Source organism: Echeneis naucrates, chromosome 16, assembly GCF_900963305.1.
Source record: "Echeneis naucrates chromosome 16, fEcheNa1.1, whole genome shotgun sequence".
In the NCBI taxonomy this organism is placed as follows: domain Eukaryota; kingdom Metazoa; phylum Chordata; class Actinopteri; order Carangiformes; family Echeneidae; genus Echeneis; species Echeneis naucrates.
This window is the reverse complement of record NC_042526.1, coordinates 22,830,045-22,856,551: the sequence shown is the minus strand read 5'-3', so window position 1 is coordinate 22,856,551 and position 26,507 is coordinate 22,830,045. Positions and strand designations below refer to the sequence as shown.

The 26,507-nt window shown below is 40.9% G+C and overlaps 1 protein-coding gene across 1 annotated transcript in view; it reads right to left on the bottom strand.

Annotated features, from left to right (window-relative positions):
* The window catches only part of insc (INSC spindle orientation adaptor protein), a 56,256-nt gene extending 34,652 nt beyond the window's left edge, over positions 1–21,604 (bottom strand). Inside the window, exons 1-2 of the mRNA XM_029522738.1 lie at positions 21,427–21,604; positions 65–156 (exon numbers count right to left, since the gene is read on the bottom strand). Coding sequence (XP_029378598.1) covers positions 65–138 — 74 coding nt within the window. The 5' untranslated portion in view covers positions 139–156; positions 21,427–21,604. The remainder of the gene's footprint in view (positions 1–64; positions 157–21,426) is intronic.
* Positions 21,605–26,507: the final 4,903 nt, after the last annotated feature.

Genomic DNA, 26,507 nt, shown 5'->3' with positions numbered 1-26,507 from the left:
TGTGTTTGTGTGTGTGTGAGCTGCTTCAGATCCACAGTGGTCAGACAGCACTGCTGCTACTTACCTCATCGGTGAGGATGAGAGCGAGCTGCTCTGTCTGGAGCTGCTCTGAGGAGTTGCCATTCTGTCGGAGGCCATCTTACTTCAGCTCAGCACCTAAAACACAAAACATGCAACATGTATGTCCAGACTGGAGGGCATGAACGATGGTCTCTTCCTTAGTCACAGTGAGAATGCCTTAAAGACGTGACATTTTACTACAGGTAACATCATTGCACAACATACAGTGTCACAATTTAAACACACTTTGAATGCAGAACCATACACACAAGCACATGTTCCGCATCCTGCTGGCTGTGTTGCTGCCACCGCAGCACTATCCACTACAGTATCTCCTTATTGATCTGCCTCCAAGCTTTCTATTCTTGTCTTGTCTTTTTTTCCCTCCAAGTAATTCAATTATCAATAAACCGCCCTGTTTTAAAGAGCTGCAAGCTGCTGGTGTGCCAGTAGAATAATATTTCTTATCTTCTAATTTATTGGCTGGCTGCCAGCCAGTGACTCTCTTCTCTACTTTGAGCCTGGGCAAAAGGGGCTGACGCTCTTAAGTGCCTGCAACTTTATTCCTCCGTTTTATTGATGTATCCCATTTAGATTAGTCCATTTTCAATCGGGGGAAGCTGAGGATGCCCTCCTGCCTGAGCCACACTCTAATCCTTTTAGTTAATGATATCCTGCAGTGGTGTGGTTACGAATTTCATGTTTGCCATGCAGCATAATTAGCAGGTAGTTACAAACTGACACTATCTCACTTTCTCATGAACACAATCACACTCCCTGCCAGTGTCACATGGCAGGTTTCAGCTGTGGTAGCCCCCATTTTATGGAATGCTTCCTGTGTTGTGGTGATCTTTTGCTGCAGAGAGAAAAACGCTTGAAAAACAGAGAAAAAGCATCTGAGAGGAGCGGAATGTGAGATGTTGCAGGTTCGATCACATGTTTGCCTGCTTTTTCAGTTTCGCAGTAATGGAGCCGACCTACAATGACCGAGCGGCACATCAGAGGAGTCCCCGACTCTGGTTCAACTGTTCGCTCCACTTGCTCCAAAACACCCCAGGTTACGTAACTACGACTAAGAAAGGAACTAGTTTATGATGGATAAGGAAAAAAGCTGCTTTTTTTAAGGGGGCTGGACGACTGAGTCATTGACATAGATAAAGAGATATCCAGAAGGATTAATTGGTTAAGAGATATATAGTTGTAATAGGGACAGAAAAAGAGGGAGAGAATAGAAAGCAGATGCAGAGAGGGAGAGGAAGCAAGAGAGGAGGGGGTATGTTAGCTGCAGCGTTGGCATGGCTCCTTCAGGGCCATTTTCAGAGCGAGCATCACGGCTTATCAAAATGATACCACCGCTGTGCCGGGACACAGGAAAACTGACAGAAAAAGCTATGCATGAGGGGAGAAAAATACACTTCCCTAACAAATTGTAGCGACAGGCCAGAATACCATCAAATGAGCTCTGGTGTAATTGCAGTGTTAGATTAGTACAGTAAAAGTGTAGGTAAATTATATTGGCACTGTGATTAAGTACAGTTAATCACCACAGCCCATGAGACGCAGATGCAGTAGATTCCATTACATGAGCCTTCAGCTCATAACACAGCTCTTCAGTGGATTACCATACAAATGGAGATGAGTTGTCCATTCACGCAATTCAGTCTTGAGCACTTAGAATGTGCCACTAAGTGCTGTGTTAAGGACCACTGTGCTGGAAGTGATCTCTGTCACTGCGAGTGAGTGGCCACTGGCTGCCCGCGACACACAAGGGAGGAGGGAAGGTCTGCTGAAATTGTTTCTTTCACAGCATCCTGGATGATTCAGTGTTGGCGCAGAAAGCATTTTTATGTCATTAGAATTTATGTAATGAGGTAAGGTAAGAGATAAAGATGTGTCTTTTCTTAGTTTGAAATAAAGCCTGTATTATGTGGTGCACATGCCAGAGTCCATTATGGTAAAAAAAAAAAAAAAAAAATGCCACAGAAATGTGAGTTTCCTCAGCAGATGGTCAGCTTTGACCAGAATCTGGCTAATTTTCTTGCAGTGGTGGACATTTCTTTTCATGTCTGGGCTGACACCTGAGTGGCCCTGAGGGTTTCCTGACTCGGTTGCCGTGGAGAATGTGTCGACTGTAGGTGAGCCAAACAAAGGACACCTCTGTCTCAGCCTTATGTCACACGCCGGGTAAGAAAACAACCACTCAGTGACTTGTGTGTGTAAAGGAAATTGTCAGAGGGTGCTTCTCAGATTTACTGCAGCACATATTTATCCCTTGCATGTGTGCAGAGGGGGATTTAAATGTTGCTGTGTCTATGTGCACATGTTTCTGTCATTTTCAGTTTTGTAGGGATGTTTTGTGTGGTGTCTGTTCCTCTTTAGTCACACCAACTTTGCCTTTAACACAAATATCTCTCTCAAGAGTTCCTTCCCATCTGCCTTCATGAACATTAAGACAGAACTTGTGGGTAATAAGGATAATTGAAAATGACCAATGAATCACCCTATATTTTTTTATGTTGGCTCTTTATCTTTAGACAAGAGATCAGGAATAAGTACAATATAATATAATATATAAAGTGAATTTCTTTTTTTCAGTGACACCATTTTCCACAATAAATGCATTTCAAATTTTGACATTTTGACCTATAAAAGGCTGACAGACTGACAACACATTTATTTCACGGGATGGAGAGTACACAACATTCCCAGTTATCTGAGAATTCATTGTGATTGTATAATTACAGAGCTGGCAGAGCGAGGGTTTTAAAATACTGTGCTTTGACAGTATAACAGTATGGTCATTAAACTTGGGGGCAATTACACAGGACAACAATATTTGGCTGTCTCAAGATGACTATAATTGATTGATTGTTCAATCCCAATATTTCAGATCAGCTGACTGTGATTAAAACAGTCTACTTGTTTTCTCTGGCACTAAATGCATCACAGGATGTGGTGATTGACAAGATCTTTGGCTCCTGTTTTTGTAAGACAAAGGGTTCTACTACTGATCAGCTTTATGTCTTCAGGGCAGAATGGAGGTTACATTGAGCCGCTATCAGAAAGTGGCCAGGGTCAGCTAGTTAGCATGCTAACTTCAGTAGGAGAAGAAAGTGACACCAACAGTTGTCAACATTTGCATACCTCTGTAATATCTGTAGAAAGCTCTGACATTTCCTCTTGGCTTGTAAACAGCTGTCATGGCCCACCTTAGCCATGTACTGTATAGGGTTGCCAAACATCCCTTGAAAAACAGAATTGTTCCATATTGGGACACGTACCAACTAGGTGTCCCTTATTTATTTTTCAGGGAGTTGACAACCCTTGCTATGTAGTAATACCGACAGTCACATATATTTGTATATTTGTCTGGATACTAAATAGAAATTTCAAGTAGACACGAAACCCTGATCCTCTTAGCTTCTTTCTTATGTAGCTATTCTTTTTGTCAATGTCTGAGCTGCAGAATCACCCGTTAAAAAACATTCCAAGAGCTTTTTACGATGCTGTGGTGAAGCTGAATGCCTCTGCAGATTCTAGGTAAAACCACTGAAAAAAATACAGTAACTGTTGAGCAGAAAACAGTACCTCACCATGCTCTAGCTCTGACAATCCCTTTTTCTTTGACAAAACCAAAAGAAATCAAACTCAATTTCAGACACTCACCATTTTGAGAGGCAAAAACCAGGCTGCCTCAGTGTGATGGAGTAAGCCAGGCTACACAGTCCACATTTAACATCCTTCTTGTTTCAGGAGTCCCTCATTTTATAACCAGTTCCTTATGGTTTGGCTTTGTCTCAGGGCTGCCAGCGATTAAACGGCAAGAGTTTCTCTTTTTGCTGCTATCTTAACTGACAGACTTAAGAAAGCCTCTACCAAAGCATCTGTCCCTGGCCTCTGGCCTCTAAATACAGTGGACATGCCCTGAATGGACGACTCTGGGTGCCGTGCTGCTCTTGTCCTGTCATTGAGCCGGAGACTAGGTTTGCAGGAGGAGACAGCGGTCACCGTCTCACCACAAGACTGTCATGTGAAGAGGAAAGCAGAGCTCGGTGGGTACTGCATGGGTGGCTGGGTGGGAACAAGCTGGAAGCAGCCCGCGCTCAGCCATGGAGCTGACATTCTCATCCCACACACAGTGGGCCAGCTGTAAGTGGGCCCTTGTACTGGGACAGAGAGACCCACAGAGAGGAGCAGATAATTCCTGCTGCGAACTGCGACTGCTCGACGGTTGAGTCAGCTCAAGTTTCTCCATTATGGAGCAAAGCTTTTACGCCATTCCCCTGACAGGCTATGTTCGTGGTTATTAAAATACACAATAATTTCATACATTAAATTCCTATTTTAGTGCCTTATAAAGAAGCTTTTAAAAGCTCTGGAGAATCCTGATGGTTCGACTGTTTAAAAAGTGGTTGACTGGATTATACAGCCCATGTTTATGATAAACTGACTAAATGAAGTCGTCCATCAAAGTGTTTCTTGAACACATGAGCCAGACTTGTTGCTCCAGACACAACAGCCCAGTTACCCTCTTACCCATTATCACAGTGAGTCTAAATCCAGAGCATTTCACTGATAACACTGGCAAGGCCAAAGTATTTTAAATTTAGATTATGTCATGCCAGGCTAACATTTTACAGTCAAACATGTATATCTTCAAGAAAGTCAGCGTGGATTTTTCCTTTTCCTTTTCAAACATTATTTGCTGACAAACTTATTTTCTTCTAAATTTACACTCAGCATGTTTCTGTTAAAGATCTCTCTTTAATTTTTGAATTTTTCATTTCAAAGTCAATCTAAGAAACCCAGATGCAAAAGCTAACTTCCCGTGTGACTGGCACAAAAAACGTGTTGCTTTAATGACACCCAGCTACTCGTTTGCATAACCACATCAAAAGTGAGCAGAGCAACTGGGAATCATTGCATTGCATTGTTGGCTGCTCACATTTTCCCAGACTGTCAAGGGATGTGAGTGACCTTCTGAGGAAACTTCTTGGATATGAGCCCAACCCTCAGGCTACCACCACTCCATTCAGCGCTGCTTAACATAAAACTTGCACACCCACTTGAGAACTATGATGAATGTCCATGCAAACAGTGACGACTATCTTTGGATCAGCTCTAGTTTCAGTACAGCTACATTGATAGTGCAAAAAAGAAAAAAGGAACCTGCTTCTTTAAGTTTCAGAGGCCTTATAGCATCAAAAAGCTGAAAATTAGCATGCAAACAGAGCGGTGGTTTTGGTCACCTTGAAATCCTCAGATCTGCAACATCCATAACTTGTCACAACTCTGTTGGCTTTTCTTCTGAATAATACACTGCTTTCAAGTTTAACTCGACTTTCGAGTGCTTAGTAGGGATGAGTGAGTACACCACTTTGTATCTATTCAACCATCTACATTATTCTTACTGGGAAGGGGCGGGACTTAAACAAGAAGTGGGCGTGGTTTTGATGAAAGTTGTATTTTAAGCCTGAAATTGATATGGGTTGATCAGAAGTTGCTATATTTTTTGTAAGCCTCAATATATATGGATGTATGTCAGCTCTGACCATTCAGTGGGGCGATTTATCCATGAAAATGAAGGCAAGCAGAAGGGACAAGGAGAAAGACCATACCATTTTTTCTCCGGTGCAGCTAGTGTGTTAAAATAATCATCTGACATGCTGAAATAATGTTTTAAGATAACTACTGGACAGTGGGCGTGGCTTTCGGAGTATGACGTGTCGCGCTCTGTCCTATCACAGGACGCCCTGAGGAGGATTTCCTTCAGCCCAGCAGGATATTGACTGATGTTACTCGTATGGTTCTGCTACTCGTCACAATTGTCTCAGCCAAGTATCCAGCTCACCCCTAGTGCTTAGTACATAAAGAGTACATGTACTACAGTACTTCAGAGTCCTTGTCAATAAAGTTAAGGAAAAACCAACATCAGTGGTAAATTTACCGAAAAGGAAAAAACAAAACACACACACACACACAGCTATCTAGTAATTTGTTATCCAGTTCCAATTATTGTCTCTGGGTTGAGCCTTTGCTTGTTACATAGACTGATTGCAGTTAAAGTCAACAGAGGTAAAATAATAATAATGATAATAATAATATACCGGACGTGTGGTCAGGGGAGGCATGTGAGGCTCATCATGAGAAGTAAAAAAGAAATAATTAAATATTACATATATTTGTCCACTGGTCTGTGCTTTCAATGCAATTTCGGTGTGGTTCCTATTAGTTTTGATCATTTTTATAGTCAAAATCGCTGTAATTCTGTGGAGATGAGAGATGAGGCAGTGACAGGCCATGCCTCACCCCAGATCTCTCACAAACTGGATTGAGCGCGTGCATTTGGCGCGTGCTTGTTGCCATTTCGCTGCATGTTTCTAATATTTCCAATAATCATGTTTGGAGACACTTTTATTATACGTCTTAATTTCCATAGTGTTCGGCGATCGTATGTGTGTATGTGTGTAATATTTCAGTCTAATTGATCTGACATGAATCCACAAGAAAAATCAGCCAGTACCGCTGCCTCAATGTAGGGGGCGATAGTGAGCCTGCAGTTCAAGGTTACGACTCGGTTTACTCTTGTGAAAATTCAAAGAACATCAACGTAACACCTGCACTGGATTTTCACCCTGAACATGGAGGATTTGGTTTCCACATTAAGGAACTGATAATGTTTAGTAATCTTGAGATTACTGACAAAATAAACTACCCTCAGGCTTTAGCTTAAAGCTTTTAAAAACAACAGGAATAGTTCAGTTCAGGACAAAAATGGGTTTGAATTCAAACTGGTTGTGTTGTCTTGTCACATTTTTTGTCAGAATTGGAACTCTGTTTTTTGCACACTTTTGTTTGTATTTAATGTTTTTGTACTGTGGAATTGCAAGAGCAAATATGTTCCTTCTGAGTCGCTATAAATTTAACTGCCAAATGTAGCCCTACTTGTGTGTAAGGATTTCTGATATGAAACATAACGAGCAGTCAGAGTAAAATCTGCCAACTGAATTGCGAGTCAGTGCCTCCCCAACGACAAACCTCACATCACTGATGTACTGTATATGTATATATTTCAGTTTGACTAAACTTAAAAAATTAAAGTTCCTAAGTAGGTTTTTTTGCGATCATGATATGATAGATATCATATAGAATCTAAATAAATCTAAATAAAACATATCTAAATGTTTTTACTGTAATTTCATGACTTTAATCTGAGTATTTTCTCTGAACCTCTCATAAATTATTATTAATTTCATTTAGTTATTTTTATTATTTGTTTTACTCACCATACAAGAGTGTGTTCATGCAAAGTGGATTTTGCTGGATGTTTGAATGGATTCATTTCATACTTTATTTCATGAAGCTTGGGTTAGGGTTCAGGTTAACCCTGAGCAAACCCACGCAATCTGCTGTGAAGTATGCCAAAACTTAATACTCAATATTTTTGTCAAGTATGTTTAAAATAGCAGCCTGCAGCTCTGCAGCAGCTCTTCCTACTTCCTGGTCTTCCGGTGATCCGTCAAAATAACACGTACGCCAGATTTCTCCTCAATCATATCTGTCACCCAAGTCAAAAACAGTGGGAAGCACAAAAAAGTACAAAAGACGCACAAAATCATATTCTATAACTGTGTGGCTAATGATAGAAAAAGTGTCTCAACACATGTCTCTGGGTGATGGTGACAGGGGCTTGGACACCGTCACAGGTCTGACTGTGACACACCATGATGTCAGGAATAATTATGTAGGCGGATGGAGAGGAAGCACTGCTCCCATTTCCATATACTTTTTACTACAAAAAGTGGCTGCACAGTGTTTTGGAAGGAAATTGGAAGAGTCAAAAGAAGTGAGGAAGATGAGAATATAACAGGTAATGTGGGAGTTGGATTGTGTAGTTTGTAGTGAAAGTGTGCTCCAACATGAATTGCCAGAGACTGTAGTTACATTAACCATTCTCTGGGTTTTTCAGAGTAGGGGTTCGTAACAGGGAAATATTTCTTCAGTACTTGAGTTTCAGATGTGGTGGAGACCGCAGAGTCTGAACACTGCAGTGAGCCACACGCTCATCCTCATGATGTGAATACTTATTGAGACGTTGCTTTGAGGGACATCTTGGTGGGCTCGGTCCCCGAGACACTGATCGCTCATTCCATGCTCTCCACACATCAATAGTTGTTTGTTTTTTTAATTCAGTCAATATTGATTAGCAAAATGCATCACATTGAACACAAAAATGTACAGATGGCAAGTAACAACAATGATAATTATATGTTTTTGATTATTATGGACTGCAGCTGCTTGGTGCGTTCATTCAAAGTGTTCATAATTTGCCTCTTATTCAAACACACAAACCACAGGTCACTACCATGCTGTGCACAAGACAGATAGATAGACTAACCATTGCAGCAACACTTAGAACACAAGGATGGGAAGCAGCTTAGGAAGCAGTGGGAAATGAAGATACCTTGCACCAAATAAAACCCAGGAACTGATAGGTGATTCTGATGTAAAGGACAATGATGTGTGAGTGTGAAACACCACAACAAAATAAACGAGTGAATCAGGAGTTACAAAAAGTTTCTGTGAGGGTCGCATTGGTCTGCTACTCATGGTTTTAGATAAAAGTGTTGGTGGATCTGCAGAAATTGGGCTACAGTGCATCCTTAATGGAACACTTGAGTCTCCGACTCTAAAAATCAATTCGGGAAAAGGAGAGTCCCTTCAACATCTGCCACCAGCCTCCACAGAGAAGACGGTCTTGAATGTCATGAAAAATGCTCCCCCTGCAAAGAGTCTGACAGCTGAACCACAGTTTTGCTCCGCTGTACTTCTGCCATTTGTACTCTATCTGCTGCGGGTCTCAAGTTGCACAGAGCAGGAACATTTTATTTTGGCTATTTTTACCAAACAAAAGTTTTCTTACTTTTTCAAGCGGCAAACAGTCAAATGTGGCAGTCTGAAGGTTCTTGGATGAAACACTAGTACCGAGTACTCTAGTATTCTATCTTGGTGCTTATTTATTTTTTATGCATGCTTTTAATCTCGGGCTGTGAGCACACATGCATCTAAGTTTTGAAGATCATGTGAAGTTCTTGAAATGAAGCCCCACAAAGAAGGCGGCCTCTCATATGTGACACAGCATGAGTTCAGCTGTTTGTTGACTAGAGCATCATGGGCCCAGTTGCAATGCACCCCTGACACCTAAGGCCTGAGCCTAAATGAGACGACTGCTGCTTTGCTGTTTTCAAACATCTACAGGCTTGTCTTCCCTTCAGAGACTTGAGATTGGCTCCCATGTGGGATGTCTTAGTGCATCGGTTTCTCATTTAGAGGGCTAGCTGTCTGTTTCTTGTACATCCAAAGTAAATGGGGTCAATCCTGATTTTTTTTGCTCTGACTTTATTGTGGTGTCTTAGAGTAAGACAATTAGAGCATTTGAGGTTTTACAGCAGATTTTTCAACAGATTAAGAATTTATCATCATACAATCTTTGGACAAATAGATAACATGACAACATACAGGTCTGGTTCCTGTCCACCAATGGCCTGTGTCTTTATATTTACAGTTCTTTTGTATTGTATCTTTAAATTTGGGTTTGTTGTTTTCATACTTATTTGTTAATGGCTCTTCTATACCTTATGCTTTTTTATGTTGGTTGTTCACAGCCTTTTTTTTTTTTTGTGGGCGTAAAGCAGCCTTTATCTGTAAAATTTAACTGAATCTAAAAGTATTGACGAAATAATCTGGTCCATGCAATGAAATATCTTCACTGCGTTTTTAAAAAAAAATCATCAACTGAAAATCTTCGCACGTTTCAGTGCGAAAATAGTAACAATAGTAGGCAGTGCAATGCTTTGTCCGTCTTCCCATCAGGCACACACACACACACAGCTGTTTTTAGTAGCAAATACAGTAGAAGCTCTATAAAAATAGCTTTACTAGAAATTAGGCCAGGTTTGTTTGTTTTCTGGAAACCCTAATTGCCCTGCAGTGCACCAGTTTGAGATTTAGAAATTTAGTCTCCAACACAGTGCTGAGAAGACATGACGGGAAGATTCCCTTGTAAGGCAAAAAACTCAACAATCTATTTAGGTCTGGGAGCATTCCTTATTCTGGTTTAATAATACGGAAGCTAAATGCTATGCCCTCATACGGTTTCTAGGCAACCAGCATTGTATATGGAGATGATCAGATGGCGTCAAGTTGCATGAACACTCAAATACTCAAAGACCTGTCACCCCAAGAATGGTCTATGATCAACAACACTTTTTGGTGTCACACCATTGAAGGGGGGCAGGTTGCTGTGACTGATGCTGGAATCATCACAACAGCTTTTGCTAAATCATCATTCTTCAAACACCAAAGCAATCTGGGAATATTTTCCCCAATAAGATGAAATTCAGCTGCATAAACAACTATACTGCTTTACCACAAGCCTGCAAATGTACTGTTGTCCTGGAACTTTATGGTCAGCTATAAAAGTACCCATAATTCTTAGTTTCAAAGAAAAAAAGATGATTGCAGCACCATACCTCCTGAGAGCTCAAATAGCCCCAGCATCACGCCAAGAGAAATATCCAAGTGCATTTTAAGTTTCTCCACTCCATGGACAGTTAGCCCGATAAATAATGGGGAAATCAGCCAGGGAAAGAGACAACATCCATAGTTGACTTAAGGTTTTAAAGTGGAGTCCAGTAGCTCCAGGAGCAGCTCTTTCTGGTCGCAGACTGGAAATGGATCCGGACACAGTCTGGTTCACTGAGGGGTATTGCACGGGTACCTGACACCAGCGCGACGAAGGCATGCAAAACATCACAAGCTCCTTAATAATGAATGTGTAAGGCCTGTAGAAAAACACACACACCACATGGCTAATAGGGAGTCAGACTGACATAATTGGAGACTGGCGTACACTGTAGTCAGATAAAACTAGGGTATATGACCGTAATCATTTAGAGCAACTCGACACATCCTGCTAACAAAGCACACCGTGCAGCTCCACACTTTTACACACAGTGAAACCAAGTTTAGCCATGATATACTCAGACAGATTCTGTCTATTCCTGTAAAACCTCTTTTGATCATTTGTTTAAAAAAAAAATCAGTAAGTTATAAACTTTTGTGGTGCTCAAAATAACAAGATTGATGGGTGTTGTCATGTATGACCTAACTGTAACCACACCTCAGAGATAGAATGTGATTGGCCAAGAGGCAGCCCTTATGGCAAAGGAGAGGGGAAAACCAAATCAGGGACAAGCAGTCGCCAGCTCTGAGAAACAAAAGTAGAAACCACTTTCCTCCGATGAAACGCCAGCTGAGTCATACTGGAGCCGGGAAAATAACAAACACTGAGGTTGAAACCAGGAGACAGAAGTGCATCAGTTTGAAAACCTGTGGTTTGACTGGTTGGCCTTTTGTCAAAAACTAGATGAAATCAGCAGGGAGAACCAAACCAAAACAGATCCTGAATGCAACACAAAAGAGAACCACAGTGTCATGAAAAGTGTGGCTGGAGTCTCTAAAATGTGCCAAAGGTGCTGTTTGCTTTTTTTTTTTTCCCAGCGTCCTCAGTGCAGTGTTCGTGTATTAAAATGACAGAAACATTGAACTACACAGAATTACAAATGCATCAGATCACAATTTGCTGAATAAGGACTCGTCCACATCCCAGTTCTGACAAACCTTGAAAAACTAGCTGGAACACTAGAAACACAATTTGTAATTGCAATTATAATAAATCAATTTTGAATGAAATAAATAATTTTACTTGTGGTTTACCTGGGATGGAGGCCACACCCTTCTGCTGCTGCAATTCTGATATTAATATATCTCGTGTCAGGGACATAGCTGAGTGGTACAACATGTATGCTTTGCATACAGAGGCCCCAGGTTCAGATCCCAGCCACAATGCAAACCAGTGGTAGGTTTGTGCTGGTCCCAAGCCCAGATAAAGGAAATAATGTAGCCAAATCAATCATGGAAGTCTTGGAGCTGGCGTGCCGTGGCGACCCCAAGTAGGGAAAAACTAAAAGGAAAAAAAAAATAAATAAAAAAAAATAAAGATCCACGACCAAGATCATCTCAAGGGGTTAAAAAGGCTCATTTCCAATGCATGGATTACTGTGCTGTAATGAAGATGGGAACAATAACCCCTGTTTGAGTTAAGTGTATATCACGAGCATGTTTTATTGCCTATAACAATGGCCTTTCCCCTACTATAGCCGCTGTTGTAGACACATGCACATATTCAAGAAGAAGCTAGCATTTACAAGAATTAGAGGTTTTGCTCTATATATAACATGCCTTGATGTAACTCTTGTACGATTTTTGATTTGATTTTCCAGAAGCACTTGTCTTGTTGACATTTGCTCGGGTGAAGGGATTGGCCCAACACACACTCAGCTCCACACCTCTAACTGGCACCGTCAGTCTGTGCACAGCTTCTAGCTTCTTCAGTAGGAGTGCTCAGACTCAGCGTGATCTCTCAATAAAACAGCTTAGTAAAAAGGCTCAGCTTCTCTAAATGACAAAATGTCATGAGTGAGTGAAATTTTCATTTATAGTGTAATGTAACTGTTTACAAAGTCTATCAAAAATAACACATCAAACACATCGCAGTTATTGTTTTACTTGTTTACTGTTTGTCATCTCGTGTGCATTTCGTTGATAATAAACTTTACCTCACAACTTATAGCACATTGTGTCCTCTAGTCTAACAACTGAGACCATAAACTCAGTGGGAAAGTTTTATAAATCCAGTGAGCCAATCCAAGATTTGCCTCCCTGATAATCATTAGATACAATTCAGGTTTGAGGCCCCTAAAGACGATACTGTGGGGGTTCAAAGGTTGTTTTAGGATGTGTTGTCTTTTGTTTAGTTTTGTTTGTTTTTGTTTTTATTTTGGCCTTTGTGGCATTATGCTATAGGATAGCTTGAAGAGTGAGGGAGAGCGAGCATTGCCACATTCACTCTCTTGTGTTTGAGTTAATATATGAATTTTAATATAATACATAATTTTATAATACTGTGATACATACACAGACATAACAATATTGCAGAAAACTTATTGTCAGCTATCTGATTACACAGCAAGTTTATTGCTCTTTCAGCATTGTCTTGAGTGTTGCGGACAGAGTTTTAAAATTGTGATAAATTCTTGAAATTTGTGTCATCAGCTTCCAGGTCAGACATCAGACGTCAGGCCAAAGCAATTCTTTGAAGCAGATTCCCGACAGCAGGAGTTTTCAACCCTCGGCATCATTACCTGATCTTCTCCTGTCAATCACATGGAGAATGACCTCACTGGCATTTATGTAACGCACATCCACGAGTAAGATGGAGTGCCTTGGAAATGGCATTGGCCCAGTTGTGGGCCAGCTTTACATGTAAGGAAGACCAGGAAGCTACAAACCATCGGAGTCAAGCACGATCTATACGCACAATTTATGGCCTGCTGTCTGTCTATCCATCTCCACCCACGGGCACCTGCTATGTAAATTCATGACCTCATATCCAACGCCTAGATCATAAATAAACCTTGGATGGATACTTGGTTTGGACACTACATTCAGGCCGGTGAGTGACCTGAGGGGCCACACACACAAAATTCCTGAGAAAAAGCGCAGAGGGAAGGAGGGAGAAGTAATAGCAGCAATTCCTTGCGAGTCAACTCTACAGCTGTTTAGCATTAAGAGGTGGGAGTAAATTAGGTGGGCTGGGTCCGTGTGTGGGTTTAGGGGAGAAGGGAAGAGCAAGAATCAGGGGTGGAGGATCGGTTCTCTGCTCAGATCAGGGCCCAGGAACACAGGCAGCACTTCAGAGCAGCGCAGAATTTTTTAAGGCGTTTTCCTCTGACTGTTATTCCACCAGTGAAGTAACGGTGCAGGTTAAATGGGATACACATGGGGTGAATGTGATAAGTAAATATCAGCTGCAAAAATCGCAAGCAATGCAAGAAAAGGTCAGTATGTGTCCACATGTGAGCCTTCCAAAAGCCATTCCAGTGCTATTTTTTCTCCATTTAAAGCAAAAAAAAGTAAACACACATACACAAGTTCTGTAGGCAATTTAGTCTGGCAAGAAATCTGCCATCTCTTATTTAAGTTGTTCTAAAAATTCACAGATACGAATATTTAAAGTGTGACTTTGTTTTCCACAATGTCTGAGTTTCAATTCATTTAGTTTCCTTGCATAATGAAGTGATGTGCAGTCAAAGGATAAAACCCGAAAATGTCTTTTCACAATTACAAATCAATGAACAGAGAAAAGTTATATCTAAAACTAGACTTAAGACTAGCAGTCAATTATTCGATTAATCATACACAAGAAAATGTAGTCATTTTTTAAAGCAATTTTACATAAGGGCAGCGCTGCAGCATAGTAGTTAGCGCTGTTGCCCCACAGCAAGAAGGGCATGGGTTCGGTTCCCGGCCTGGGGCCTTTCTGTGCAGAGTTTCCATGTTCTCCCCATGCCTGTGTGTGTGGGTCTGAGTGTGAGTGTGAGTGGTTGTTGGTCTCTGTCTGTCTCTGTGTGTTGGCCCTGTGATGGCCCTGTGATGGCCCTGTGATGGCCCTGTGATGGACTGGCGACCTGTCCAGGGTCCAGGGATTGTTTCCAGCACCCCCCCGGGACCCGGAAACGGATAAGCCTTTAAAGATAAATGAATGCATGAATTTTACATGAACCATTGCCTCATTATTAATATGACATTGCAAATGTAAGAATTTGAGTTTTTGGTCCACGTATCATCCATTCTTTCAATAGTTAGACGGTTACATTTACATGAAAAGTTGCTGTCCATTAGGAAATATAGTTGCAGTTTTAAGACGTAAACACTATCTCAATGTCTCACATGTCTCTGGAGCTGTAGTTACATCTGATTGGTGAACTAACAGGATCAAATAACTGAGCTTCTGACTAATAAACATGTAGCAAATTTCACATGAATACTTGTAGAGACCAAATCCTACAAGGCAGTATGGCTGGTTGGGCAGGACAGGAAGTGGAGTGTAGTACCTGTTTTGTTCAAACATCACAGTTCCAAAAGTCAAAACAGCTAGATATTACTATAATTTGAGGTATAAGGGTTGCATTAATGTCTAGAACATTAAAATGCTCCCAAGAAGTGGCACTACATCATGTGAAAATGTGCTCTGGTGGATGTTCTATGGTAGGTCACAAAGGGGTAATACAAAATGTATACCTGCTGTATAATCAAAATAACTCACAAGTTTCACTTTATACAACATAAGACAACATACAATAAGTAGAAAGTTCCAAGAGTCAAAACCCAAGTGAAGATCCGCAGTTTACAGATCATAATCACCTTTTACTTAAGAACATAGTGAAAATGTTTGCTTTCACTATTTAAATTGCTTAGCCCGATTTGTCATTGCCGCTGTATGAAGCTGTATGAGCTATGAATAGACAGCTGTAGTGAAGGTGTGGGGGTTACCCAAACAGAAAATGATACCACTCAAGAGAAGGAGTAGTAACTCCTCAAGGCTCCCAGAGGTGCTCTCAACCGTTTGAAGACTTCTTCCCAACCAGGAGAGAGGTATGGCTCCTCTGTCGTCTGTGAATCGCACAACAAATAGACGTGCAGAAGTACTGAAGCCTCCATTTCCTCTCATGATCTCCCCAATGAACCGTATTGAGGGCCACAGAGCAAACCACATAGATGGCAATCTGAGGAAAAGACAACTAAACAGACTGAAGCCCAGGGAGCCATGACCTCAGTGCAATTAGCAGATGGAGATGGGAACAAAAGACAGCAGCAAAGAAAACAATGAAAACCAATAGAAGCTCTAAGTTGACAAATTCAACCAGCCTGATATTGATTTATCGCCCAGCCTTGGGCCCCAGAGTGGCTGCCATATTGGGCCCTCCTACGCAAAAATTTATTCCTGCACTCTCCTAATTGAGTCCCCACTCCAAAGAGAGAGGCTCCACTGAGTCACAAACATGACAGTCACCATGGCCCATAACACAGCAGCGGTGAAGATGTACAAGCATATGTGCAGCGTCTATACTTAGCGATGTGAATGAGAATAAAGTCATTTGTGTTCAATATATATCATACCGGGGTCTAATTCACTGACAGTTAAGTGTTTGAATTGACTGCAGGAGTGTGTTTTTAGAGAAAACAATCTCCTGACACTTCTTACACAACTGTCCTTTGATCGCACTTGTTTAAAAGCCATAAAACTTGCTCTGTGTTGAGTTTCGGAGACAGGCAGCTGGCTCCATATGGCAGAAGAGTTTGTCTCTGTTGCTCCAGGGTCAAAGGTCAGCTCCTGCTGTGGCCATGTTAGTGGAGAAATTTATTACATTTATCAGCGAATGGCCTGGACCTGGACTGCATCTCTGATCACTGAAGTTCTGACATGCTCAAACAACAATTTCTGTACTGGTAATAATTGCAGTGTCATTGACCCAACGGAAAATCAGCGACAGAAACTTTATTTCACTTTTTAGACATAACAGAACACCCCACATACTCCCTGCAATGTCCAACAATACATTGGAAAAGTTTCATTTAAATAATCCATTCAATATCTCGAAAATGGACTACATTAATACAATGCTACCGAAGGTGATGGCCTGGGCTTCAGGTGTTACTAGGGGAACTAGGGCTCATTATCTATATGTGCAGGCTGAGCCAGAAATCGAACTAGTTCAGCCATCTCAATGTCTTTTCACTTACTTGAAAATCCTTTTGAAAGTTTGCAGATTAACATATGGTATTAATATGTTCTAAATATAACCCACTTCAAGCGACTACTGCAGTTGTATTGTGGTATTTATAGACAATTAGGTGTATATTATAATATCTTACCATCTGATGGAAAATAGTACAGAAAATTTAGAGGTAATGGGGAATAATCTTGGGAGAAGAACTGTTCTACTGTTATTCTACTTTAAGAGATGACTGGGCATCTCGGTGGAAAATTTCTGAGGACTGGCTGAGCAACAACTTCTGGGGAACACCAGACTTGTGGGAGGAGAACCAAAATGACCTGGTCCTGACTCCAGTGAGGCCACATAGGCACAATGAGGGATGGAAAAATAGCAGCAAAGAAAGAAAGAAGCTACTAATGGAGAATGACTTGGCCAGGTGCAGCTCTGAGAGTGAGCTCTCACTTTCAGCCGATTCAATCATGAAACAAGTTTTCATGGTGAGGTGAAATCTAGTTCTGTTAAACCAGGATAGCGGGAAAATGCTTTGGCGTTCCAGACTTGTGTGCAGCTTCACAGTTCCAGGTTTAGCTGTTGACACAAAGTTCAGTTACACCCTCAGTCGCAGTCACTGCTCATTAGACGCTCTCCTAATGTCTTGAGACAGTGAGTACGGGGATGGGACTGAGAAGCATGCTTTTCATTGTGGAAACCTTGGGCTTCGCAGCTGGGGAAAGAGAACCCAATTAAACAGTGTGGCAGCAGAGTGAGGGCCACACCTGCCTGTGTGGTTGATGTTTGATGTTGACTACACCACACCCACCTCAGCTGTTCACCAGGCAGGCAAGAAGAAATTGCACGGAGAGCTACTGTGCATTCAGATATATCACCGGCCGGTCATGTCTTATTAGACAGAAGTTGTTTAAGTTGTCAGCTGATGTAAAATAATCTGTTAAAACCTTCCTAAGGGATGGGCTTGCTTTTCAGATATTTTTTACTTAAAACAAGTGTTGCTAAGAATTGCACTGAACTCGAAAAAAGCTGAAGCTAGTGGGAATATCATTAGTTTTGCAGATGTATTCTGGGCCCTAATAATGGCACAAGATTAAAAGAAGCAAAGTATTCCAATTGATCCTGAGGGGAACTTGGATATTTGAACCACATCTCATGGCAATTCATTCAATGGGTTTTAAGTCATCTTAGCAAAAGATGAAAATATCAACCAAATGGTGGCATTAAGGGAACATTTTGCTGATCAGTAGAGCTGTAGAAGTCATCCTCTGGAGAACATCAGTGTCTGTGTAAAATGACATGACTCCAATGTTTTGTGAGAATACTGGACCTAGCTAGGTGGGATTGATAAAAATTATGAATGAAGGAATTTGTCTGAAGGAAAAGTAATAATTTTATAATTATACCTCACAAACCAACTCTGTGTTCTCAGTTACTGTATCATGTACTTACATGGTGACAACATGACTTTTATGGCCACAAATGCCTGGTCCAGGTCACAAATTTGGTGTTTAGTTCATCTGATCATTTAGAGCCATTCCTCCCTTTGAAGCTTATGAGGATTCACCGTGTGAAGGGCATTGAGATGAAAAGGGCAAAGACATGATTCAAAGATCTGTGCCACTGATCTGTTTTTATTGCAATCTCTGAAGTGGTTGTTGGTCTCTGTCTGTCTCTGTGTGTTGGCCCTGCGATGGACAGGTGACCTGTCCAGGGTGTACCCTGCCCCCACCCAATGTGAGCTGGGATTGAGTCAAGCAATCCCTCCAACCCAGAAATGGGTAAGCAGTAGAGGATGAATTTGTCTTGCTCCACCACATCACACACACACACACACACACACACGTGGTGCCCGTGTCTTCATCGCCACCGCCAGCCTCACTGTAATCCTTGTTTTTTCCACAGTCCCAGCTACCACCACTCCCACACGACCAGATAGAGCTACTCCAAACAGCTCTAGCATGACTCAGAGGAGAAATATAACATACAGGCTTGTGACTGACTGAGCAGCCACTCATTCATATGTATCTTGATTGTATTAATTAGTAAGTGTTAGTTCTCACAACACAGATGCTAAGAGTCATAATCTCAGGCAGTTATTTGAAAATAAGTGCATTCAAGAGTTTGTTGTTTTTTTGCTTTTTTACAGTGCATTATAAAATGTGAGCATATAAGAACCAAATATCCACACAAACATGACTTTAGCAGTGACTGTGTTCTCACTGCATTTAAAAAGACCAACTGAGTCAGCTAACAGTTGGGATAGGCCTTTAATTGCAGGCTTTACATAACTGTGGTAATAAGCCTGCCATCACAGTGACGTACAGTGACTACACAAAGGCAAGACGAACTGAAAAATATAGACCAGAGTGAAACATACCTTTTCATGACAGAGCAGTAGTAAATTAACTCTCTTAGATTTGGGGCCCAGCTTGTATTGTGGTTTTTTGCTGCCCGTCTTTTCTGGACCTTGAGAGTCTCTGTCTGAACATCTGCCTTTCACCTGTAAGTTTTAGGATTATTTATTTTAACTAACAGTGAATTTATGAAATGTGCAGAGGAAAATATCTCAGGTATATTTAACATATATGTAAGCATGTATGTGCCAGTGTAGAATCCTGCAATATTCTTCCTCAGTGTTGTGAATCTTTCTTATCTTATAGAGTGGACTGTAGGTGGGAAGAATGGGGCACTTCGGAGGAAGGATCACAGAACTAATTTTGTGACAAAAAGCCCAAAGTGCACATACATTGCACTGCTTTTATTCCAGCTTCACTACAACCTGCTAACTAACTCGCCATCTCTCTTTTCTGGTCGCCAGCAGCATCACTCTGTCTCCCAATATGCACAAAACTTTCATATAGGTATTCCTGAATGGAATACACCACACTATCCCTGTTACAATATTTAGTCTCAAATTTATTGGTTGAAATGTCTTAAGCAGAAATAGCCTAAGTGTAATTTGCGTGTTCATGTGCTTCTGCTGTCTCAAAGCCTGAACCCTTGATGCACAGATATTATCCACACATTTCAACATCTGCAGGAGGCTCACAACTGATCTTGAAACAGCAGAAGCTGAGTCAAAGACAACTTGCCTACTAATTTGTGGTTGTAGCTAAACAACTTTTTTTAATGTGCATGCACTAAACCTCCAAATTAAGCCGCTTTGCTCTCTAAAATCTGTCCTCGAGACACAGTCAGAGCTCTGAAAATGATATCAAATGAAAGAGCGGCTGTCAAGCTAACTCGCATGGAAAACACTGTAATCACGAGAGAGCAGCCAATCACATGATGAATGCAAAGTCAGATCCTACAGTCTGCACTTAATTCCTGAGGGTAAACACAAAGCGACACCATGAAAATGGCACAGTTTGAGTAGTGTAACCCTTGCTCAGGACCTTGAAGGACAGAATGAAGACAGCAATGCCACTGCACACGACGCCACAAGATCAGACACACAAAAATATTCCATTATCTATATCCTGCAAAATCCACAAGTACCGATAGATGGAGAGTCACTCTGACTCAAACAATTCTGTTTTTGGCCAGTTGGTAGAAACTGGTGGACAAACTGCATGTGGCATTCCCATAGCAAGAGCAAATTACATCAGGGTCATGGTTACTATTGCATCTGTCCAGCTAATCTGTTGTCTGTGGGAGCTACATAGAGTGAGCAGATTTTGTCATTTAGCTCCACCCAGACCTCTCTTTAACATTACCTATCTCTCCCCAAGATTATGATTAGTTTAAAGACATGCAAACATCTCAGACTAATCCTCAGTGCTAATACAGGTGTAGCTATACAGCACATACGATCTTAGGTTTATTATAGATGTTTTGGTTATAATTTATAAGAAAAGGCAAACTTCTTGGAGAGGGACAGACACATGATCATCTTTTGACTCTTTTGAGATCTTCAACAGCTTTCTGCCCACTGCTTTGGTTTTGCAGCCTCTAAAGTTCCCACTCTGGTTCGCTCTCATCATTTCCACCTGCAGAAGATAGCTCTGGTAAACCCGCTGTAGAATTTTAAAGTGATAAGTACTGGATTGTATCAGCCAATGAATGTATTAACTCTCTGCGTTTCTCTTACGTGAATTTATTTAATGTTTGCAAGAGTTAGTTTTTGGAAGTTTTTATGTATTTCTTTATATTTGTTATGTTGAATTTTATTTGTTGTTCTTGTAATGTCTTTGGCAAGGATGATACTGTAACATGCAACACTGTAAATGAAGCTCAGTGCTGCTGTAATTTTCAGTTAGAACCGTTGTTACAACAATGATTTCTTTAGAAAGTTTTAAAGGTTTAAGTGATAAAAAAGGAGAGTTGGACAGCGGTCAAGAGCTCTTTTAGAGAGAAAAGGGGCTCTGACGTCAATTTGGTGAATCGAAGGCACTTCAAGCACTCAACAAAATACAATAACTGTATCGCCAAATGGAAAAGCTGCTGTTGTAATGTCTGTCTGTCCCTGAACAACTGAACAGCTGCATTGCTATTGAAGGTGTCTGGAGGATCTGACAAGGATAGGATCTCCTATAATCTACAAAATATCAAATCAGGTGCAACATACTGACTGAAAAAAAAAAAACCCAAAAAACTTTCAGATGTAAGACTCAAAATCTTCACAACTTTCTCCAGAAGTTGAAATAAGAATGAACCAGTTTTCCAAACTTACCCACTTCGTAACTAAAAGATGAGGTTTTCCCCTGGAGGGTTCATAGTTTCAGCTTGTGGTTCTTGTCTTCTCTCCTGCAGACTGTCTGTCTCTGTCCTCTCTTTCACTCAGTCTGACTTTGTCTTGCCCTGTTCCCCTTGTTGGAGCCCAGCTGGGCCAAGCAGCTCTGAAGCCTGCTGAAGTGCGACTGCTCAGAGTCTAAACGTGACCGGCCTTAAAGGTTTTTCTTGGGGAGAAAAAGCCCACATCCCACTGTCAGTCAAGCGACGGAGCATAGTTTCAGCTGGGCCGCCATCCAAACAGACATGAAACTATTCTATTTCGGTCTGCCATATGAGCAGTGCTGCTGTACAGAGAAGGGGGGGGGGGGGGGATTCTGTGCAGGAGCATGTAATTGCAGAGTGACCAGTTATGGTGAGATGGAATTGCAGACCTCATCAGATGGAGAGAAACTGCCAGCAAGACAAGGTAAAGGACTTTTAAACACGAGTAAAAAAAAGTAAGAAACAACACAGACCACATGAGGGGCTGGGTTCCAGATGTGGCAGCGATGGGAAGGGAGGAGAACAAAGAGAGGGAGGGACAGAAAAGAAGGCCAGATGAAGGAACTGCCGCGGCAGCAGAATGAAATCCCATTTCTGACACAGTGAAAGGCTGTTTACCTTCCCAGGAACAGTCGCACAAGAAGGAAAGGGGGATTGGGGAAGGTGAGAGGATGTCGGGCCGGCCTTATGTTGTTTCTGGCCCTCCACCATGAAGGCTCCTGGGTGTCTGGTTTCACGTCAGCCTTGGAAATGACTGCCCTATGGAAAAATTGGGAGCTTTAAAAATGAGGAAGGAAAATGAAAATATAAACGGCAGTCGGCTGTTTCCCATTACAAGCAAGATTCAGCTGGTCTGGGCTGCTGCAGTTAACAGGGCTATGTACTCTTGAGTGAATAATTACCATGTGATTATGTGAAGGGGGCGGCTCCAGGCACACTCCCATGTGCATATAAGGGCTTGTTACACTGCATAGAGTCAATCAATATTAGCTTTAGCTTAAATATGAATACAAACAGCTAATTTCCTCACAGATTTTACCTCATTTCCTGGTGAAAGCATCAAGAGAGTGATCACTGAAGCGCATTGCTATGTGTGAAGGTAGGTTTCTCTATTGAGGAATCGTTCAGCATTCTGGGAAAGGAATTTTTTTATGAAAACCAAAGCTCTGAAGTTCCATTCAGAATACCCTCATCAGAGCTTTCATCACAATAAGTCATTTTTCCCACTCTTTTAGCTACGCGTGTAGTCAGTTTCTGAAATATAAATATAAATATACAGCTTGAAACAAGCAAATAGTTCAGCACGAAGATTTGAAACATGGCCCGGCATTATCCAGAGAAAGTGTTCAAGAGTAAGCTGTTTCTGATGTTTAAGATCTCACAGAGTCCTTTTTCTTTCATCAGGGTTTGACTGTTTTCCTGTTTTAAGTTAGGCTAATCAGTCCTGGCTCTGGCTTTATACATATCCTGCACAAATAGTGGTTAGGGTTAGGGTTAGAAACTAACCTGAAATGAAACTGGAACTTTCAAAAATATGGAAACTAATTTGTATCAGCTTAAAAATGAAACAAAAAAAAAAAGCCAAACATGAGATTGTGCAGCTGGTTGTTGGGTGTTAGATAAGGATAATGATAGGTAAGTCTGCTGGATAAGGACCATCATTAAAAATATATTTAACATGTCTTTGTTTTCAGGTTGCAGGTTAGCAATCACATCAACAATCAAATGTTATAACAAAAAACACTGAACTTGCCAGTTTTAGGCAGAACAAAAATTTTATATCAGAAAAAAGTTGAAAATTCTCAATCGTTCTAAAATCTTACAAAGCAATTCAGTAGAATCACAAAGTTTTCAAGTCCTTATTGTTAGTCTTTTGTAAGGTCTTTATGATTTCAGAGAGACAAATTACAGAAATGTTGAATGAGAGGCTGTGTTCAGTTACAGAAGCTGGTGGAACACAGTCTAGCCTGGATTTGACGTGATGATTTTAGCTCTCAACTTCCCAAAAACGATTCAGTTAAACATTAAAAACCAGGAGCATCATCCAAATCCTTGGGTCTTGAAATCCATTTGTGGTTTAGTTTTCTGGGAACTGGACTAGAGGCACGTCTTGTCTGTGGAAATGGGGGCTTGCTTCTCGGTTCCTCTTATACCAACCATCTAATTTCCAAGTGGAGGGGCCCCATTCATTGCAGCTGTGTGTCATTAGGACTGCTTTTCTCATTGGCATGGTGGGATTGTTAGATTACTGCCGAGAAAGAAGCCTAAACCCAAGCCGACCCAGGAATCAGCCCTCAGCCTCTCATCCCCCTCAATTATCAGAATTTTTTTCCCCTCCTCAGTCATGCACGGAAAGTTTCCATGTGGATTCCAGGATGGCTCCGAGTTCAGCGCTCATTGTCTCCAGACAGACAGACAGATAGTGAGCGGAGGAGCATGAGAGCATGAGTGGAAAGGCTGTAAAACAACTGACAGATGAACGTTTTAAGGCTTGAGGGAGAACAGAGCACAAATCCCCTTTTCTGTTTAGATTCAAACAGCATAAGTTCACATATTAGTCATCGATATCCTCTCATCTGGGAATTAAGAAGTCATCCAGTTGAACATTTGACTTCATAACAAATCATTTAATGTCTTAATGTGTACAGCATGGACACAGCATGCATGGTGCTTTTTTATGATAATTCATCTGAAGTTCTTTTTTTTTTTCTTACGAATCTACATCTTCTGTCTCAGCACTCACACTTCCTGAGTACTTGGGGGCAATGCACACAGTGACAAATATTCTGTGTTTGCTCTGTTGCACACTCGGCATCCATCCGTGCAACCAAATAGGATCAAGTGTATCCTGTTTTTTACTTTCACCCTTATTGAATGGGCTCATTATCCCATCAATTTTCCAAATCTACATCCTGTGTTTGTCATCTGAAATGAAAAGGGTCTTTATTTCCCATCCTTCTAAATACTGATACATAATATTTCTGGAAACACTGCACTCAAATAATTTTAAATTACCTACAGTGTGTACAGGGTGTGATATTTTGAGGAAACATACCATTTAAATGTATAATTGCTTGAGAGCGAGTGGCATTGGTTTATGCAATTAAAATAATTTATGTGAAATTAGTGGTTTATTTCCTTTGATTACCTTTGAGAGTACATCAGGATTAATGTTTAATTTTCCTCCACCTTTTCTCAAACAGCATGAGAATCTTGTACTTCTCATACTTCCATGAGTGTTCAGTGCATCTCCGTGTTACTCTTCATTACCGTCCATGCAAGCATAGAAACTTTCATTACTTTTCCTTTTCTATCTCCTTCAGGGTTGAGAGCTTCATTTAGTCATGCAGCAGCTTCCAAACACCTGCTGAGATTTGATGTGCTGGAGACGTTCCCCTTTTTTTGTTTAAAGGGTTTTTTCGCCTGGAGTCAACTTGCGAGGCTCTGTAGTGCTGCACTCAAACGTTTGTAAAAAAGATAATTGTATTGCCATCTATTGGAATTCTGCTGTAAAAACAAGAGGACCCCAAAGTGTGCAGCAACAACACTGTGTCCTGGCAATGTGTCTGCGTCAACGCCAAAAAGACAATCTGCACTTGTATGAGGGAAACAAATGTCTGCTTAAGGCAAAACATGTACATGGATTGTGATTGAACTGAGTGGCGCACATTTAGCTGCATTGGAGCTAAAGAAGAACAAGTCTGACTGCAAGTTTGGTGGCTTTTTATTAAGCAACTGACCATGCAGTAGCTTTCATTCTGGTATTATCATGTTTCTCGACAAATCCATGCTGCTGTGGTGTCAGTCAGAAGATATTCCCAATAAATCTGATGTGTTTAAATCTAACTGTGCTGCACACAAAGTGAGCCACACTGAACAACAGTCTATTGTGTTTCCGTGGATTTCACAGTGCAACAGATTATCAGGGTGAGAGTGTGTGTCTGTCAATGGGAAATATCATGAAATTAATCAATTTATCAATTACAAATCACTCTGGGTTCTACTTCAGATTGATCATTTATAATTTATGGGCAATGTTTATTATTATTCCAACAGTTATTGTACAAATATAAGCGTTTCAATCTTGAAGTCGTCCAGTCTCTTTCTACCCCTAAATGCTTAAAAACCTTTGAAGAACAACACAAGTACCCCAAACCCGAGTGTATCTAAAATACATTTTAATCTTGCTGAAATTTGTTTTCACAATATTGTTTACAATATCAATCTTCTTTCTCTTCATCCTTGCTTGGGTCTTCTTAATCATCTTGAAACAGAACTGTACAATCATGTTCAGGTAAATTGTTCTACATCAAGGCACAAGACAACAGCCGTTGTGGGGGGGCCTTGGGTAGGCTGATCTTTAATGGCGTCCCTCTGGCACACAGAAAAACAGGGAGGGAAGGAGGGGGTTGGAGAGTGTGGGAGTATGGATCTCAAATGGGAAGCATCGCATGGAAGAAATGTGCTCTAACCAGGTGAAAGGAGAAGGAAAATAACGTGATAACCACTACTGTTTTCATTTTATTTTTCCAATCATAGCCATGTATAAAAAAGAGGAACCATTAGGATGTTTGTTTTCTTCAGGAGTTCATTTGTTCATGTACATAAACTAAAGTGCTTTTTTTTCTTTCTCTTATTTGCCAAAAGCAAAAGGTTTCACTAACAGTATGGAAATAGGGACATGAGTCCTCTTGTAGCTTTTTTTTTTCCCACAAGAAGATGAGAGAGTGGATAAAGGGCCAGTTCGGTGTTGTTTTTTTTCCACTTGATTAAGTTTGTTTTTGTAGGATTTTGCTCTCAGGTTTTTGTTTGTTTTTTTTGTTTGTTTTTTTTTGGGGGGGGGGGGTTCTTTTTTCCACCTCTGAAAGACATAAAGACAGAAAGAAAGCCAGAAATTATTACAGGTTGAGCTCATATTTCCACAAATTTATTTTGTGAAATAATGTAACTAGGATTTTTTTTAACTAGGCAGGAATTGGAGTCACAGAGCAAAGATAGAAAATAGAATCTCTCTTTTTACCTTGTCCCCGACAGTGC